Below are 18,465 nucleotides of genomic sequence, written 5' to 3' on the forward strand. Positions count from 1 at the left end.
AATAGTGGCGGTAGACAGTGCAGTAGCAGAGTGCACATGGTTGTTTGAACAGTCGTTCGAGGTCCTGACGAGCCTGCAGGAGGACCCTAATGTACAACGGCTGGAGACAGAGGCGCGAGAAATGCAACAACACTATGACGAAGTAAAAGTGACAGTGCGCACGTCGCTCTCACGCAGAGACTAGCGAAGCTGCAGGAGGCCAAAACACTGAAAGAACAGGTAGATGGAGCACAGCACAAAGAGGCAGTGTTGAAGGCGCGCTTGAAGCCCTGGTTGGATGAGGCTTATTCAGTCACGACCTCTATTGAAGGCAAGCTTGCCAATATGCAAGCGACTAAATAGAAGCTTCATGCTGATTGTTCAAGAGCAGTGATAGAGCAGATGGTTGACGAATTGAAGCAGGTGGCTGCACAGTGCACTACCGAGGTTGTCGTCATATAGGTCGAGCTGGCAGGCCTTCATGCCAAGATCTCCATGCCCACAGAGTGACTTGAGGGCGAATCACCATGTTTGTGTTGGAGGCTTGTTGAGAATATTTATTTCTATATATAGATATATATGAAATTGGTATCAATATATATTAGTTAATCTATATTTTCATATAGTTGAAATATTTTGAAGTATGGAATTGACATCAACATAAATTAGTTAACTTATATTTTCATATAATTTATTTTTGTGTTGAAATATTTTTAAAGTTGAAATATTTTACTATTTTTTTCTTACTTTTAATTATTTTAATTTTTCAAAAAAATTGATATGAAATTATATTATATATTGTGAAAATTAAAATATTTTTTATAATTAGAAGTAAGTGAAATATTTTTATCATATTGACACTGAATTGTGATATTAACAATTAAAAATGAAATAATCAATATTTTATAATATTTTTAATTATAATTATAATCATATATATATATATATATATATATATGCAATATTTTATTTTTATGTTAAAAATCCCAATATCAATTAGATGCATTAAACACTAAGAAAATCACACATTACGATGAAACCTGTAATATGCACATATTAGAAAAGTAGACATTACGATGAAACCTGCAATATGCATATATTCGAAAAGTAGATGTAGATGGAAACATAAGTGGCCATGCATTCCGTGGAGCCGCGGAAGCGGTTCTTTATTTTAGCTTACCAGTAGAGTGCACGGCCCATGATAACGGATAGCTTAACCACAGGAACAGGGATACATTGGTAAGATGTCCTTCAAGGAGTAGAAACTTTCAGTGATCTTCTTTGGTCCTTGAATAATGTAATCCTTTGTGCTGCCAGGACCAAAATTAATGAGAGCATAGGTGTCACCTTTAAATATATAAGCCTCATTTTTTCGAGAAGAAGAAAACGCTGCATCCAACCCATTCTCGAAAATCGTACCTTTGAGACTGTAAAAACTGTCAATAATATTTTTGGGTCCTTGAATTATGTAGTCATCTGTTGTGCCGGGTGCGAAATTGATAAGGGCGTATTGATTACCTCTGAATAGATAGGCCTCATTTTTGGTGGAAGAGGTAAAGGCCGCATCAATACCCTTTGCAAAAATAGTATTTTTCAAGGAGTAGAAGCTATCAGTGATGAGCTTGGGTCCTTGAATAATGTAGCCCTCATCAAAGTTGATAAGTGCGTAGATATTACTCCTGAAAATATAGGCCTCATTTTTTCTGGAAGCAGTAAAGGCGGCGTCAATACCACTTGCAAAAATAGTATCTTTTAGGTAGGGAAAGCCATCGCCAATAGTCTGGGGTCCCTTGATAATGTAGTCATTGGTGGTGCCCGGAGCATAGTTGATTAGCAGGTACCGGTCGGTGATGAACAGGTATACCTCTTCTTTGTCGCTGAAGTTAAATGCACTCTCGATGTGGTGTCCCACCTTGCAAATGTCTTCCACACTATTTTCTTCAGTACTTCTCTTTTCTCTTGCAGGGTACTCTATAACAACATCTCCGCGGGCGGGACATATAGGATTTCTTAGACGGTAAAAAAATTCCATAGGAGGCCACCTGTCACGCCCCTACACCTGCGGTGATCTTCCAACCGCTTGTAGCGAGGTGCGGCACCACCGAACGCTTTCTTTTTAACAATACTAACGTTTATGGGCTACGCCTATTCCAACATGAACATACTTAACTTGTGTTCTTATAACCGAATAAAGTTTTATCCTTTATACTTTAACAAAGAACATTCCCAATCATTAACCATGTACAATAAACCGAGAACAATACACAAGTATAAAGGGAGGGGCAACTCCCGGTAAAGTCTGCCCAACAATATATATAACAGCTTCTTCAATTTTATAATACAAGTGTGCTTGACAAACTTCAAGCCAACACTTAGAATAATTTTACAATAGGCATAGAACAGCCCTTTTACAACATTTTATGCACCTTTGCATAAGAAGGAGTGCTCACCCGAGCCACTCGACCTCCTCACCAAATCCTGCATAAAACCGCACACAACTTCCACCTTCACACCTCAAACCACAAGATACTTCCACCTCGCACCTAGCTTGGACTACGCATGAGGTATGCGTATCCTCCTCTAAACTTGCACAGGCTTTTACCCCTATGCGTATGAGAGAGTGAGTGAAGTTCGATGGTTCAAATGAGCTTATGCTCTCTTATATTTATATGCAACCTACGTATGCCATAAGGGGGTGTGCAGCCCCATGGCCGACCCCACAAATGTGCATACATGCCCACATGTCATCCTCTTACAAGTCGGCTTTTACTTCCTTAATCCATCGCATATAAATTCTCTCTCCAATACTTAGTCGTTTTATGTGTTGCTAGTTTCGTCGCATTTTTGTTCACCGAAACTTCGCTTTCCCGTGTGCGCTCACCCGCCCGTCGTGCAGACCCGCCCACCGTGCAGCCTCGCCCGCCCGCCGTGCAGCTTCGCCCGCCCATCGTGCAGATCCGCCCGTCGTGCAGCCTCGCCCGCTCGCCGTGCAGCCTTGCCCGCCCGTGGTGCAGACCCGGCCGCCGTGCGCCCGCGCCCACCCGTGCGCCTGCGCCCGCCCGTGCACCTGTGCACGGTGACTTCGTCCGGCTCCCGAACGCGCCCGCAACCGGAGGTCCTTACATTCTCCTCCACCTGAAATCGTTGTCGTCCTCGACAACATACCATCTCGGTAGCTCTCCACCAAGATCATCATCATTGAGGATGTCGACCTTTCTACACAAGGAAAACATCCTTGCAACATATGTAGAGACTCTTTCTCCACTATGTCTCGGCCTAGTGACTACTGCCACCAAGCTCACCATCCATAATCCATGCTTAGGTCCATGGAAACTCCATCCATCTCATCTGCAACATGTTGTCCATATCAACCCGACTCTTGATGTGCCCCATTCAGGTCCATGAAGCTCTCTCCATCATCTGCAATGTGCCACCCTCAAGTCTTCATTCAACTCTTGATGTGCCCCATTCAGGTCCATGAAGTCCTCTTCATCATCTGCAATGTGCCATCCTCAAGTTCCCATGTCACACTAGCAAGTCCTCCTGCATAACATTCCTGCCCTAGCACCTTGTTAGGATGTCCCTTGACATCTCCACAAGTGCTTCCACACAATGTCCTTGCATAGGTCTCTACCATGCTTCATGTCTTCAAACTTCGGTTTAGTGAACTCGGTCACTCAACCATCTCATCATCATCACAAGGAAGCCTTCTCTCAAGGCCCCTTATAGAGTTGGTGTGGTTCCTCCCTACCAAGGCCTCCACACCAACCTTCTTCCAAGGTTGTTCATCGAGAGAGGAAAGCCAGGAAGTTCCCTCCCTGACTCTCATCCACCCATGTATCAGATTGATGTTGCGTCCTCAAGTATCTGTGCACAGCCTCAATCTCCTCACATGTACATCCAAGCTCACCTAGCTTGTCCTTTGTCAGCTGAAAATCATATATGCCCATGGCATACCTGCAAAAGTCCACTATCCCGACAGGAGCTCTACCCTCATAACCTTCATCAACCACTGCCTTTGAAGTAGCACTCGGGCTTTCTTCATTTGCAACTCCATTGTGAAGATCCTTAGTAGAAGATGCCCCCATCAAGTGTCTCCAAAGTTCGTGAGACCTTCTTCTCACTTCCTCCATTCTTCTTCCCAGCCTTTGCTATGAAGTCCTCCAACTTCTTTTCCTTTGTTGCACAATACTCCCAAGTCCTCTTTGCTCCACATCCTCATGCTTCACATTAGGATCTTTGGGATACAAGATCATAGAATTCATCCTTGGTCTATAACCCAAGCAACTCCTCCTATTCATAGGCACCATCGTGGTTTTTCCTTCAGCTGTGATCAAGAGAATGTCCCGGTCCTCCATTGGCATGGCTTGTGCTAGCTCCATGAAGTCTAGCCCCAACACCATAGAATGATCATCTATGTCTACAACTCTCAAGTCCAACTTCCCGAACCACGGTCCTACTTTCACCTGTGTGTCCTTCAATACACCATCAACTGTTTTAATGGTAGAGTTGACAGTTTTGAAAGCACTCCATTCCTTTTCCATCTTTGTCTTCTTCCCAAAGGACTTTGTTGCTTTCCTACTTAAGAAGCTATGAGTAGCTCCCGTATCAACCAAAGCTGCAAACTTCTTCCCTTTCACGGTTACCTGCACAAAATTTGGCTTCAAGGAATTACCTCCTTCTGTTGGCTTTGTCTTGTGTCTCACCTCAGCAACCTTCTTCAAGAATTCGGCCTCAGAAGTGTCAATAGGCTCATGTTCCTTCTTGACATTCCTCTTAAGGTACTTCACCTCCTTGCTTGGCTCTTCTAGGGAACTTGGTTCTGGTCTAGCTTGACCCGCTTCAAGCTTTCCTTCCACCTTGTTCTGCTCAAGTGCACCAACCAAGTGTCCATTGACCAAGTTCATGGAACTTAGCTCCCGAATGCTTTCTTGGTCTCGGTAGTGAGTTCCCAACCTGTCAATGTAGTCGAGCTCCTCCTGCTCAATTACAACAACCTTCTTACCAAGAAGCTTCTTCTTTATCTCTTCCTCAACTTGCTTGATTTCGGCTTTCAACCGGGCTCTTTCATCAAAGAGCTCTTGAAGATCATCAAGTTCCTTGAGTTCCATATCTGCCATGTCATGAGCAACCTTTGCTCACCAGCTCCAACCGAGCTCTGATACCAATTGTCACGCCCCTACACCTGCGGTGATCTTCCAACCGCTTGTAGCGAGGTGCGGCACCACCGAACGCTTTCTTTTTAACAATACTAACGTTTATGGGCTACGCCTATTCCAACATGAACATACTTAACTTGTGTTCTTATAACCGAATAAAGTGTTATCCTTTATACTTTAACAAAGAACATTCCCAATCATTAACCATGTACAATAAACCGAGAAAAATACACAAGTATAAAGGGAGGGGCAACTCCCGGTAAAGTCTGCCCAACAATATATATAACAGCTTCTTCAATTTTATAATACAAGTGTGCTTGACAAACTTCAAGCCAACACTTAGAATAATTTTACAATAGGCATAGAACAGCCCTTTTACAACATTTTATGCACCTTTGCATAAGAAGGAGTGCTCACCCGAGCCACTCGACCTCCTCACCAAATCCTGCATAAAACCGCACACAACTTCCACCTTCACACCTCAAACCACAAGATACTTCTACCTCGCACCTAGCTTGGACTACGCATGAGGTATGCGTATCCTCCTCTAAACTTGCGCAGGTTTTTACCCCTATGCGTATGAGAGAGTGAGTGAAGTTCGATGGTTCAAATGAGCTTATGCTCTCTTATATTTATATGCAACCTACGTATGCCATAAGGGGGTGTGCAGCCCCATGGCCGACCCAACAAATGTGCATACATGCCCACATGTCATCCTCTTACAAGTTGGCTTTTACTTCCTTAATCCATCGCATATAAATTCTCTCTCCAATACTTAGTCGTTTTATGTGTTGCTGGTTTCGTCGCATTTCTGTTCACCGAAACTTCGCTTTCCCGTGTGCGCTCACCCGCCCGCCGTGCAGCCTCGCCCGCCCGCCGTGCAGCTTCGCCCGCCCGTCGTGCAGATCCGCCCGCCGTGCAGCCTCGCCCGCCCGTCGTGCAGACCCGCCCGCCGTGCGCCCACGCCCGCCCGTGCACCCGTGCACGGTGACTTCGCCCGGCGCCCGAACGTGCCCGCAACCGGAGGTCCTTACACCACCCGTCAGCATTTGGATTCGGGTTAAACAGAGCATTACCGTAAAGGTTATGGTCCGCTATGGTATAAGTTGGGAATTGCGATCCAGGCGTTACTGTAACTATATATTCACGTGCTATTCGAATATACTGAGGGCTAATGCCACCTGCAAAAGAAATTTCCTGCTGGTTTCGATAGTGATTTCGGTCGCCCAGTGTTAGCACCGCGTCGATGACCCCAGGGGCAAATATCTGATAGCGATAAAGGATGCAATCTGCTGTGACCGCTGGTCGCCATGAAGTTGACCTCGTGGTGCTAACAAAAGCTGAAGGTTCAGCAGGTGTTTCGTCTGCGGGCCTCCCTGCACCGTTGACAAAGCGCTCAAGGTTGTAGTAATCTGCCAAATATTGATGAAATCCTGTCCGAAAAATCTCTTGATAGGGACGCCCATCCCACCGATACACTGCCTCTATAATATCCTGGTTGTTGTCAGGGTTCCGATATAGAATCCTTGGTCCTTCAGTATTGTACAACGTTAACCCAGTTATTATTGGTTAAGGACATCCACCGCGGAAGCCGGCTGGGGGATCGCAGCTGCTACTCCGCGAAATGGTGAATCAGGTGGCAACGCCATACTCCACAATACCTGTCAATTGGTCTCGTTCGGCTAGCGCAATACCTGTCCACCACACTAATCTAGCTGAGCAATTGGTCTCGTTCCGCAAGCGCAATACCTGTCCACCAAAAACAGGTCTACATAGTCAAAATCCACGGTAAAAGTGAAGCAAAAAAAGAGGAGGAAGGCTACGTAGCATGTGCAATTGACATAAATTTTATCTTATCAACATCTCCTCATATGATTTTGTGAGCAGGATATTGTTGAAACCATTTGTATAATTACATAAACAAATTTCTTCTACTCATTCATATGATTTCCTATACGTAAAGGAAATCAAAGAAGTAAAACAATTTACATAAATTGAAATGAGCACAAACATGTAGATTACGTTCCCAGTATGCGAAAGTAACAATCCTATTTTCCTTTTTTTACAAGATTCCCTAACTTTATAGGGACCAACTCTTTCCTAGCATATCCATGAGGGTTCCACTCCCTCTTTCTAGAATTTTTTTTTTTCAAAGTCAAATGTCACACATGGCACTTTATAAAAAGAGATAACATAAAAGTATTTTTATATTATTTCTCGCATAAATTTGTGTATTTCGTTTCTGCAACAATAATAACATTTTCCTTACAATCGATTCAATTTTAATGGTTTCTCGCATAAATTTATATATTTCGTTTCTGCAACAATAATAACATTTTCCTTACAATCGATTCAATTTTATCAACCATTAAGTTATACTGGGATAACTGAGAGGTAGTATATTTGAAGATTGCCAATTTTGAATAACTCCTTCAATTGGGTTGCATTCATCAGCGAGCCTACTAATTCTTTGAAATGTTTTAAATATCATTTTATTATCAAGGTTGAATGTTTATATATCGATAGTGCCATTCACAACACATAAGATTGCAACAAATACATATTCACCAAATACACCATCCACCTCCTATAAACTTTTGCCTCCTTAACAATAATAATAATAATATAAATACAAATAAGATTACCAAGACATTGTCGAACACTAAAATCACTTCTTTCTCTATATAAAATAAGATGACTTAGTAATACAAACAATAAAAATTATGGTAACATTGAGTAGCCAAAAACGGGTACCTATATATGTGTGAATATTTAAAATTCTCATTTCTCTATGAGCCCAACTTTTCACACCACCACCTTGCTAGCTATTGTTCCATTGTTCCAACCACAACTTAGAATGGCACCCTCTTCACCTCTTTATGTAATAGCAAAAAATGATGGTATCTCAAAGAATTCAACTAAATCAGAACTTGTTATCAAAAAAATCCATCTTCACCTCTTTATGTAATAGCAAAAAATGACTGTATCTCAAAGAATTCAACTAAATCAAAACTTGTTATCAAAAAAATCCATCCTCATTTATAAGAGTATAATTATTAAAAAACACAAACACAAAAAAATATTTAAACCAATATATATATATATATATATATATATATATATATATATTTTTATTTTTTATTATCACGTATAAATTTATCTTACACATAGATCTAGCAAGAACCATGGAAATCAACTCTCTTGAAGTGTAAACATTTGTTTAGAGTGTAAAACATAGAAAAATTTTGCATCTCAAAAATTTCAATTGATTATATCATTCAATATCATCAATAACCAAAGTTCACAATTTTAGCACCATTATTTTTATAAAGATCACGAGGAATAACATTTTTTTTAAAGTCTAACACAATTCAATGCCCGCCCTAGTTTTACAAAAATTGCTTCGCATCATAATGTCATGGGATCAACATCATGAACGTAGTTAAAGTGAATTTGGGTGTCAATCATAGTTTCACTGGATAATAGTTTTCCATCTCAAGGAATTTTGATGGCTTCTCCATTTACTCAAGATATCAAATGCTCAAAAAACACACCAAACCAACCAAAACTTAATTTCTTATTTTACAAGATTCTTATGAGAATGAAATTTTATTGAATTTTGTTCCATGTGTATATTTTTGAATTTTAATAAACCTGTGTACAGTAATGATCGATCAAAATCAACAATCCATATATAATAAGTCAAATGATAACCTTTTAAATGGGTAAAAAGATGAAGTTTACATCTTCGCGATCCCAATTCAACTTCCTAATAAAAAATAAATTATATAGATAATAGTTTTACTTTAAGTAATTGGAAGATAAATTTTAAATTTTTTCCATTCAAAACATTCAATTTCCTAATAAGATATTCATCTATTGTGTTTTTACTAGGAAAATAGACTGAAAGTTCTGTGTAAGAATCATGCGTTGAGAGGGATCAAATCTCTTGAGGTGCAAACCTTCTTTTTGGAGTGTAGAATTTGAGGAAAGATTTGCGCCTCAAGGGATTTGATCCCTCTCGGGGCATGATACATCCAGAGTTAGATGGATCTAGGTTGGTTCTAGCTGAGGGCGGCAATGTCACATTTTTAGATTATCATTATTATGTATATGTTTGAGATAAACTTCATACTTTGAAATTTACATTATGTTTTCTTCACTTGACATAACCATATCATTATCTTCTTTAATTTGGTCTATGTTGTTTGCCTTGTATTGTTTGTACATTTGTGTTTGGATGCTTTGAGTGATTTGTATGTTTATGTGTTTGGATTTGGATGGTAATGTTTGTGAATGTTATAGTTGTTTTGTTATATTCCTATATGTGTAGGTAATTGTCTATTAGTAAATAGTTGGTGAGTAAGAAGGAAGATAATCTTATCAATATTTTGCAAGAGGATTGATACTAAACAATTATTTAATTTAATTTCAGGTATCACAATTGTTGACAACTAATTAATTCTTAATATTGTCCCTCCAGGTATTACTAAATATACCTTGAAGTGTAGTTTTAATTTTAAATTTGCTCAACGACCTAAGTTAACTTTGTTGAGATGATAGATATTGTTAATAATTATAATGATGAAATAATAATTTTGAATGCAAAGTGACAATGTAATAGTGTTGAATGACAAAAAATGTGAATAATAAGAATGTAGCCAATGACAAATTGTCTTCATTGCGATCAATCTCAAACAAATTTCTTCTACTATTCTTATTGTCACCCTTGTTAGTTTTTCCATCTTTCCATGTCGATTATTTGAAAAAGGGAAGTTGAAAGCATTAACGATTCAAACCTTTAACTCAAGCTGTTGTAGAAAATATCATACCTTCTCTCTCTTGCTCTCCAATATTAATAGGCTGAATTACTATAACAGAAAAATCAATGCACATTTTCAATAAAAAAAATTTCCCAAAATTGAAATCAATGCACATTGTTAATCCAATCATTTTAAAATTAATGTACCATCATACATTCAGTTACATCAAATCAGAAATCAACATTTACAATGAAATCAATGCATCTAATGCAAACAATCAAATAGGATTAGAAAAAAAACATCTACACTGAAATTAATGCAGCTAATGCAAGAAATCAAACAGGATTAAAAAGAAACATCTACATTGAAATCAAAGCATCTAATGCAAACAATAAAAAAAATTAGAAATCAACATCTACACTAAAATCAATGCATCTAGTGCAAGCGATCAAATATAATTGGAAATCAACATCTACACTGAAATCAATGCATCTAGTGCAAGCAATCAAATAGAATTAGAAATCAACATCTACACTAAAATCAATGCATTCGGTGCCAGCAGTCAGATAGAATTAGAAAACTTCTACACTAAAATTAATGCATCTATTGCAAGTAATCAAATAGGATTAGAAATCAACATCTACACTAAAATCAATGCAGCTAGTGCAACCAATCAAATATCATTAGAAATCAACATATACATTGAAATCAATGCATCTAGTGCGCTAAATCAAATAGGATTAGAAATCACCATCTACAATGAAATCAGTGCATCCAGTGCAAGAAATATTCTTTCCTCTCTCCCCCTCCATCTATATTTATACTCCCTCCATCTCTCCTTATTTGTATCTCTATCTCACCCCAAACATACACACTCTCTCTTTATCTCTCCTTTGTCACTTCATTTTTTCATCTCTCCACTTTTCTCTCTCTATCTTTTTTCTTTCCTCCCTCTCTCAAAATTATTAAAATTTTAATAACATAATATCATATATATATATATATATATATATATATATATATATATATATATTATGTAATATTTTATTTTTAACATTTACATAATATTATAATACCATATTTAATATAGTTTAAAATTTATTGTTATAATATTAAATTAAATAGGTATTAAATTTTAAGAAAAAATAAGGTTGAAAACACACTACATTCATTTTAATCATTTAAAATAGAAAATAGCAAATGTTAAGGTATCTTACTTTCATATGTCATTTGTGTTCATCCATTGAATCTCTTTCTGCACGTCAATCCAATCCTCACAATACTTCTATGCCCGCCTGCGTTTCTCGTTTCTCGTTTCTGTTGGCCTGATGATCAAAATTTATACAATTATTAAAGTGTAAATTATAATTTTGAATTACTAGCAAATTTGATAGTTTCCGATAATTGATTAAATTATTTAATATTAATATCTTGCTAAATTTCCCATTAAAATAATTGGTTTTCCTATTTTTGAGAAGTAGAAAAAACACAAATTCGTAGAATGCTAGAATCTGAAATATTGATTACACACTGAAATGAGTACGTTAATGTTTCATGGATTGTTTCTGAATGATGGTTTCTTAAGAGAGCCCATGATCCCTCATCCTCCTGCAACCCAGTCAGGATTTTCTAGTTATATTGGCATCATGTCGATATGATGGTAGAAATAGCTCTGCCCAACATCTCAGCCATGTCGGACACCGACATACGTAGTGTAGTTTACATAGTGGAAGGAGAAAGTAGAGTTGACCCATCTCCAATTCCTCCCTCCTCTGGATCGACACCCACCATGTAACGATCCAAATCACATAGGAAGTGATGTGGATTATTTTGAATGATCTCTTCGTCTTTTATATGCTCCTAGTTGACAATCTCTGTCCAAGGCTTTTATATCGCTGGTCCACGATGGTGTTTAGTTTCTTTAGGTTCATAATTGTTATATGACTCATTTTTTATTTATATAGGTATTTTTATATTTTTTCAATTTTTTTAATTTATTTAAGTGTTAATTTATTTGGTTGAGGAGGAATGGATGGATAAATTTACACACCTTTTCCATACTAAGTTATAAATTTATTTGGTTAAAGAATGGAAAAATTTACATATCTCTTCCATACTGGATTATAAAATTTGCCTCTTGGTACAATCAACTCCAAGCAAATGATCAATTCTAATAAATTTTAAACTTTTTCCATCCATAATATTCAATTACCTAATATAATATTCAGCGATTGTTTTCACTAGGAAAATAAGTTGATTTTTTTTTAAGGGTTCTAACTACTTATATCAACTCGGGGTAGATGAGGTGTTCTAAGTGACTCACATAGGAAGTGATATGGATTATTTTGAATGATCTCTCCAGTCTTTTATACGCTCCTCGTTGACAATCTCTGTCCAATGATCTCTTTGGCTTTTATATGCTCCTCGTTGACAATCTCTGTCGAATGATCTCTTTGGCTTTTATATCGCTTGTCCACGATGGTGTTTAGTTTCTTTAGGTTCATAATTGTTATATGGCTCATTTTATATATATATATATATATAAATTATTTATATAGGTATTTTTAAATTTTTTAAATTTTTTTAATTCATTTAAGTGTTAATTTATTTGGTTGAGGAGAAATTGATGGATAAATTTACACACATTTTCATACTAAGCTGTAAATTTATTTGGTTAAAAAATGGAAAAAATTACATATTTCTAATTACATTAAAAAATTAAAATATTACATTGGGAAGGGGTGGTGAGGTGAAGAAATTTTGTGAGAGATCGTTAGATATATGAGTGATAATTATGGTTATTGAGTTTAAATTTGGTTTATTACATCATAATAAATATGATATTAATTGCAAAAGTATTACAAAATTACCATAATTTTATTGAATTAGAATGTTTTTAAAGTTGATATTATGATAAATATTTTAAAATTAATATTTAATGTAGTTATATGTTTAACAATTTAAGAGAAAGTATTTTTCATCTTCAATCTTATTAATGTCACAAAAATAGTAAACGCTTTCATCCACTATGATATGGGACTTGACTAACGCTCTATGTCATTATGAAGCTCATGAACAATTATCCCATCTGAACATAGAAAATTTCGTTGTCACTAAAATCAACCAAAGCCTCACTATTCTTCAGATGCTTCCTGTACCATACAAAATACCAATACCCATAGAACTCGTTTCCCAGATAAAACATGTGCCAAAATAGTGAGAAGAATAAAGATGCGAACTAGGGTGGAATCTCTCACCACCGAAATTGACTAGAAGTAAACGGGTGTTATAATCGTCAGAGCTAATGTTCAAGAACAATTGAATTGATCCACCTTGATGCTCAAAATGAATCCAATCATCCTCTATTTATAGGCTTCCTTAAATGGTTAAGTAAATCTTACTCAAAACCCCAATTCTAGATTTTTTCCCAGCTACCTGGAAACTTACCCAGCGATGTGTATTTTTTGGGTTTTCCCTTTTTTAGGTGGACTATAGCCTATGGGGATGGATAGGATAATCATTCATATTTGTTCTCAATTCATTAAGAACATTACAGTCCCCCCTACCCGAAATTGTTTGCCCTCAAGCAATTGCAAGTTCGGGTGCTACAAAATCAACTTTCCTTCCCACGTCGCACCCTCCTCTAGTAAATTCTTCCATCTAATGAGTTATTTTGGAATTACTCTTCCCTTTAACTTCTTTTCTCACACAACCATGATCATTTCCATAATTAGTTCCAATTGTCCCTCTTCATCTAATGGTGGTGATTCGATAGAGGCAGTGGCCTGTTGAACCACAACCTTCTTAAGGAATGACATGAAATACATTGTGGATTTTGTTATCACTTGGTTTCTCCAATTCATATGCCACCTCGCAAACTCTATCGATAACGTTGTAAGGCCCATAAAACCTCAGCTTCAATTGTTCTAATCGGCTCTTCTTAACTGTAGAATGTCTATAGGGCTGCAATTGTAAGAAAATAAGGTCTCCTATCTCAAAATTACACTATGTTCGTGTTGATTTGCATACAATTTCTATCGAGTTTGAGAAACTTGTATGTTTTCCTTGAGTACCTTGACAATGTCCTAACTCTCATGTATCCTATCTCTAGAAATAGGTGCCTTGTTGTCTCCAAAATTTATGTCGATGAAGGACCATGCATCATACCCATACAACGCTTTGAAGGTTGTCATCCCAATGGATAAGTAGTAGGTGGTGTTGTAGAAATTTTCTTCAAGGTACAACGACTTAATCCATGCCTTCTGCTAACATGTCACATAGTTGTGTAGGTGCCCTTCAATCCAATTATAATTTATGTCTAACAGTTGGTTTGAGGGTGATAGCTATTTCTAGTGGTCAATTTAGTTCCCACTAGCCTAAAAAGCTCCTGCCAAAATGAGCCCATAAATCTACTGTGAAGATTGTTGACTAAATTCTTGGGAAGCCTATGCAGTCAAAAGACTTCTTTGAAACCCAATTATGCCACTTTTTTGGCCAAATAATAAGTTGAGATGGCAAAGAAGTGTGTGAATTTAGTCATCCTGTCTACCACTGTGTAGATGCAATCCTTCCCTTGCACTTTGGGTAACCCTTTGGTGAAATCCATCAAGATGCTCTCGCATTTTTGTTCTAGGATTGGTAGGGGTTGGAGAAAACATATAGGATGTGTATTCTCAACCATATTTTGTTGGCTTGTCATGAATTCCCTAATGTATTTCATCACATCTTCCTTGATCCCTTTGCAAGAGAATTGTTCCTGAATCTTTCGATATATCTTGAAGAATCCTTGATGCCCAGCCAAGGGAATATCATGTGCAACCTTCAAAATCTTTTCCCTGATTGTAGATTCAGGAACCAGGTATACCATGTATTTACAATAAATGACTCCATGAATTATTTTGCACCTATCATCTAGGATGATCTCGTCGATTAGTGCACAGGTAAACTGGTTCTTGGCATACTTTGTTGCAAGATGTGCCTTCCAATCTTATGAGAGTTCCATAGGGCACATGTTGTTGGTTTCCTAGAAAGTGCATCAGCCACAACATTCTTCTTTCCCTTCACATACTCAATATCAAATTCATAAGCTTAGTTCTTTCTTACCCATTTATGCTTCCACTCATTAACGTCCTTTTGCCCCAAGAAATGACACAGGTTGTTGTGGTCTATCCTAACTATGAACCTATTTCCAACCAAATAGTGTCTAAAATTTTCTGAAGCATGCATGCTAGCCAACATCTCCTTCTCATATATGGATTAAAGCTTCTTTATGTCTTGAAGCTTCCAAGTTTCGAATGTGATAGGGTGACCCTTTTGCTTTAAGACAACCTCTATTCCTTCCCCTGATGCATCGCATTCCAATATGAATGGTTGACCAAAGTCGAGAAGAGCCAAAAATCGAGATGAGCTCATTATTTCTTTGAACTTGTTAAACATTTTATCAAATTCCTCTGTCCACCTAAAATCTCCCTTTTTAGTTAAGTTTGTCAAAGGTGCACTTAACTAAGAGAAACCCTTAACCAACTATCAGTAATAGGTGCAGATCCTTAGGAACCCACATAATTTTCTTAGGGTTTTAGGTGTAGGGGAGTGCAATATTACCTGAGTTTTCTCCTGATGAACCTACATCCCCTTTATGTTGATTATGTGTACTAAATAAAGAACATATGTCAGCCAAAACTCACATTTTAACGCTTTGGCATAGAGAGATTCCTCTTGCATAATTCTCAAAATTGTATCCAAATGCCTCAGAGATCATCCCATGTTCTCTTGTAAATGATAAGGTCATAAAAGAACACTAATAAAAACTTCCTTAGCTTCTTGTTGAAGATACTTTTCATACAAAATTGGAAGGTAGTGGAGGCATTGGTTAGCCCAAACGACTTGGCCAAAAATTCAAAATGTCCATAATGACATCGAAATGTCGTTTTCGGCACGTCCTCTTCTCGAACTTGGATTTGATGGTACCCTGAACATAAATTAATTTTTGAAAAGTAAACTGCTCCATGAATTTCGTCTAGTAATTCACCAATCCTGGGGACAGGGTACTAATTTTGGATAGTTTTCATGTTGAACCCTCGGTAATCAATGCACATTTTCCACGCATCATCCTTCTTCTTTACCATGACCATGGATGAGGCAAATGGACTCAAGTTAGGTGTAATGTGGCACATTTCTAACAGTTGGATGCTATTTTCTATTTCATCCTTAAATTTCTTTGGGTGTAACTAAGCATGGGGATCACAGGATTAGCTCCTTCTTCCGATTTTATAGTGTGCACGAATCCTCTCTTAAGAGTCAATCATGGAGGAATATCACCAAACATTGAAGCATGCTTGTCAATTATTTGTTGAATATTTGTGTTGTACTATGGTTTATCACTACGAGGTACCTTTTGGCTCATGATTCTGCAATTTGTTTCATATGTGACATCGTCGTACTTGAAGTAGCTTCCATTCTTCTAGCTAAAACAACCTGTGGCCCACCATTTTCAATACCTCTCAAGACTACCCTACTACATTTTGGTGCTTTAAATTCCATCTCTAGTGCTTTAAATTGGTAGTCCTTTATGAGCTTACCCAATGAATACAACCATTAAACCCCTAATACCATATTGATATCTACAAGATTTGTTACATATAAATCACTAGTAAAAGTATAGTTAGTGAGAGTTACGCTCAAACCTAGGATCATCCAACTTGTATGCATCTGCAAATGCTACATCCAAGCCTTCGAAATCTTCAATGGGAAGTCCTCTCCTAGGCACCAGTGATGCATCAATGAAATTGTGCGTGGCTCCTCCATCAATTAGTGTTGTGATGCATTGTACCTTGACAACTCCCATGAACTTAAAGGTGTAATACTTGGGTGTGCCGGAAAGGGTTGCAATCCTGACTTGGGGACGAAACTTCTTTTCTCCACTAGCCCTTTCTTCACCTTTTGCTTCTTTTGGTGATTCTTCCTTGTGATTGCTAGGTTCTTCTTCTTCTTTTACTTCCTTGTGAGGTGGATCTTCTTCAGTACTTATAGTGGTATCTTCTTATTCTTTGTCGACAGAGAGCACTTAAATGTAGTGAATCTTCCCCTTTCCCAAACAGTGATGTCTAGGTCCCCATGGTTCCCAACAAATAAAATGTAGCTTTTTCCTCCTTATTTCAGTTCATGTCTCCAAATCTAACCTGTCCCTTTAGGGAAAATCACATTGAGGGGGTTTCTTCTCCTTATATTTGGGAAGAATGAAAGGTTTGGGAGGGGATTTAGACTTGACTGCTGCATTCCCCATATCACAAGTTTTCTTAATAGCCTCTTGGAGGGACGTGGGGTTGAATGCCTCTACACAACCTTGTATTGGTTCAGATAAAGCTTCCGCAATAAACATGACTAATATTTCTTCAGATATATATGTGACCATGATAGTGGTACGTTCAAATTTAGAAATGACTTCTTCATGCGAGCCCGTCTACTTTAGAAGTGCAAATTCTATGAAGTGGATGTCTTGGTTCTTTTGGCCAAATATTTCTATTCCTTTGCATAAAATATTCATAGGAAGTAATGTTGGCATGCCCCAATGTTACTAAACCATGATACCACCATTCAAATGCTTCCCCTTCTATATGCAAAGTGGCAAATTGGATCGCGTTTGCGTCTGGCATACGGTTGAACCTAAAGTAGGTGTCCAATTTTTGCACCCAAGCTCTTGTTGTATAATTAGATGATCCATCAAATGAGGGAAGGGAAATTTTACTCACCTTGCATATTAGATTTGAATTAGGTTGTCCCCTGGGCCTATTTCTCAATCTAAAATAATGGTATTAATTGAAGTTCATAGTAGCTCACGTGTTTTCTTCTAGCACTGTCGTATTCCCGAAAATAACCATCCAACAGTATGTTTGGTTCAACAACATCATGGTTTGACATGGCTTGATTGTTTTTGAATTGAGGAAGCAATGGTCGGTGACTCCTTCTATTGGTTTCCACGGTGTTAGGAGGACTAGGGTTATGATTCCTACCCCCTTCCATGTTAGTTTTGTTGTTGCAAGAAACATTTTCATTACCTATGAGATGAGTCATCACTTGAGCAAGTTGTTGCTAGCCCTGGGCCAAGGTGTGCATTATCTATTGTCCTTATTGTTGCCCCTATAATATTAAATTTGAGATTTTGTTCTATCCATGTATTAATACATGTAAGAGATCCTTGGTGTTTGGATCTCCTCGTTCCTCCTTACCCTCCATGATTTCCCTATGGTTACCCTAACTGTAAGGTTACTTGTATTTCCTAGAAACATGCACAAAACTCACAGGTTGGCAGGATTCCAGTGCTTTGATACCATTGTAATATACTAAGGAGATTTCCTCCGTAGGCTTCCAATAGTAATAGACTTTTTGTTAAATTTATTTAACAATAAAATTCAACACAACAGTTTATTTCATCCCAAACGATATGATAACGTTAGTGTGTATGATTCAAAAATATAAAACCCAATACTAAAATAAATATCAACGACAATTTTCAACGGTACCATATATGTATTCAACCATTCATCAATGATAAGTCATGCCCGATA

At 37.6% G+C, this 18,465-nt stretch overlaps 1 protein-coding gene across 1 annotated transcript; it reads right to left on the minus strand.

Annotated features, from left to right (window-relative positions):
* Positions 1-1,103: 1,103 nt before the first annotated feature.
* LOC149169561 (uncharacterized) lies at positions 1,104-16,745 on the minus strand. The gene is made up of 4 exons (XM_089425255.1): positions 16,585-16,745; positions 6,800-6,906; positions 6,178-6,670; positions 1,104-2,021 (listed from the first exon to the last, which is right to left on the minus strand). Exons 1-4 carry the CDS (start codon positions 16,743-16,745, stop codon positions 1,193-1,195), a joined length of 1,590 nt encoding a protein of 529 aa, XP_089281381.1. The 3' UTR covers positions 1,104-1,192.
* Between the last annotated feature and the right edge of the window lie 1,720 nt (positions 16,746-18,465).

Source organism: Pinus tabuliformis, chromosome 4_2 (assembly GCF_031772625.1).
Source record: "Pinus tabuliformis cultivar Carrire ecotype Pingquan chromosome 4_2, CPIR1, whole genome shotgun sequence".
In the NCBI taxonomy this organism is placed as follows: domain Eukaryota; kingdom Viridiplantae; phylum Streptophyta; class Pinopsida; order Pinales; family Pinaceae; genus Pinus; species Pinus tabuliformis.

What these genes read in the sequence shown, in the direction of transcription:
- LOC149169561 (XM_089425255.1), bottom strand. Translation starts at nt 16,745, where the DNA reads ATGGGAGTTGTCAAGGTACAATGCATCACAACACTAATTGATGGAGGA. An exon ending in TACAAGTTGGATGATCCTAG is followed by an intron (nt 6,907 to 16,584) that starts GTTTGAGCGTAA and finishes TTGACTATGTAG; the next exon opens with ACCTGTTTTTGGTGGACAGG. An exon ending in CCGAATCCAAATGCTGACGG is followed by an intron (nt 2,022 to 6,177) that starts GTGGTGTAAGGA and finishes GGGGCGTGACAG; the next exon opens with GTGGCCTCCTATGGAATTTT.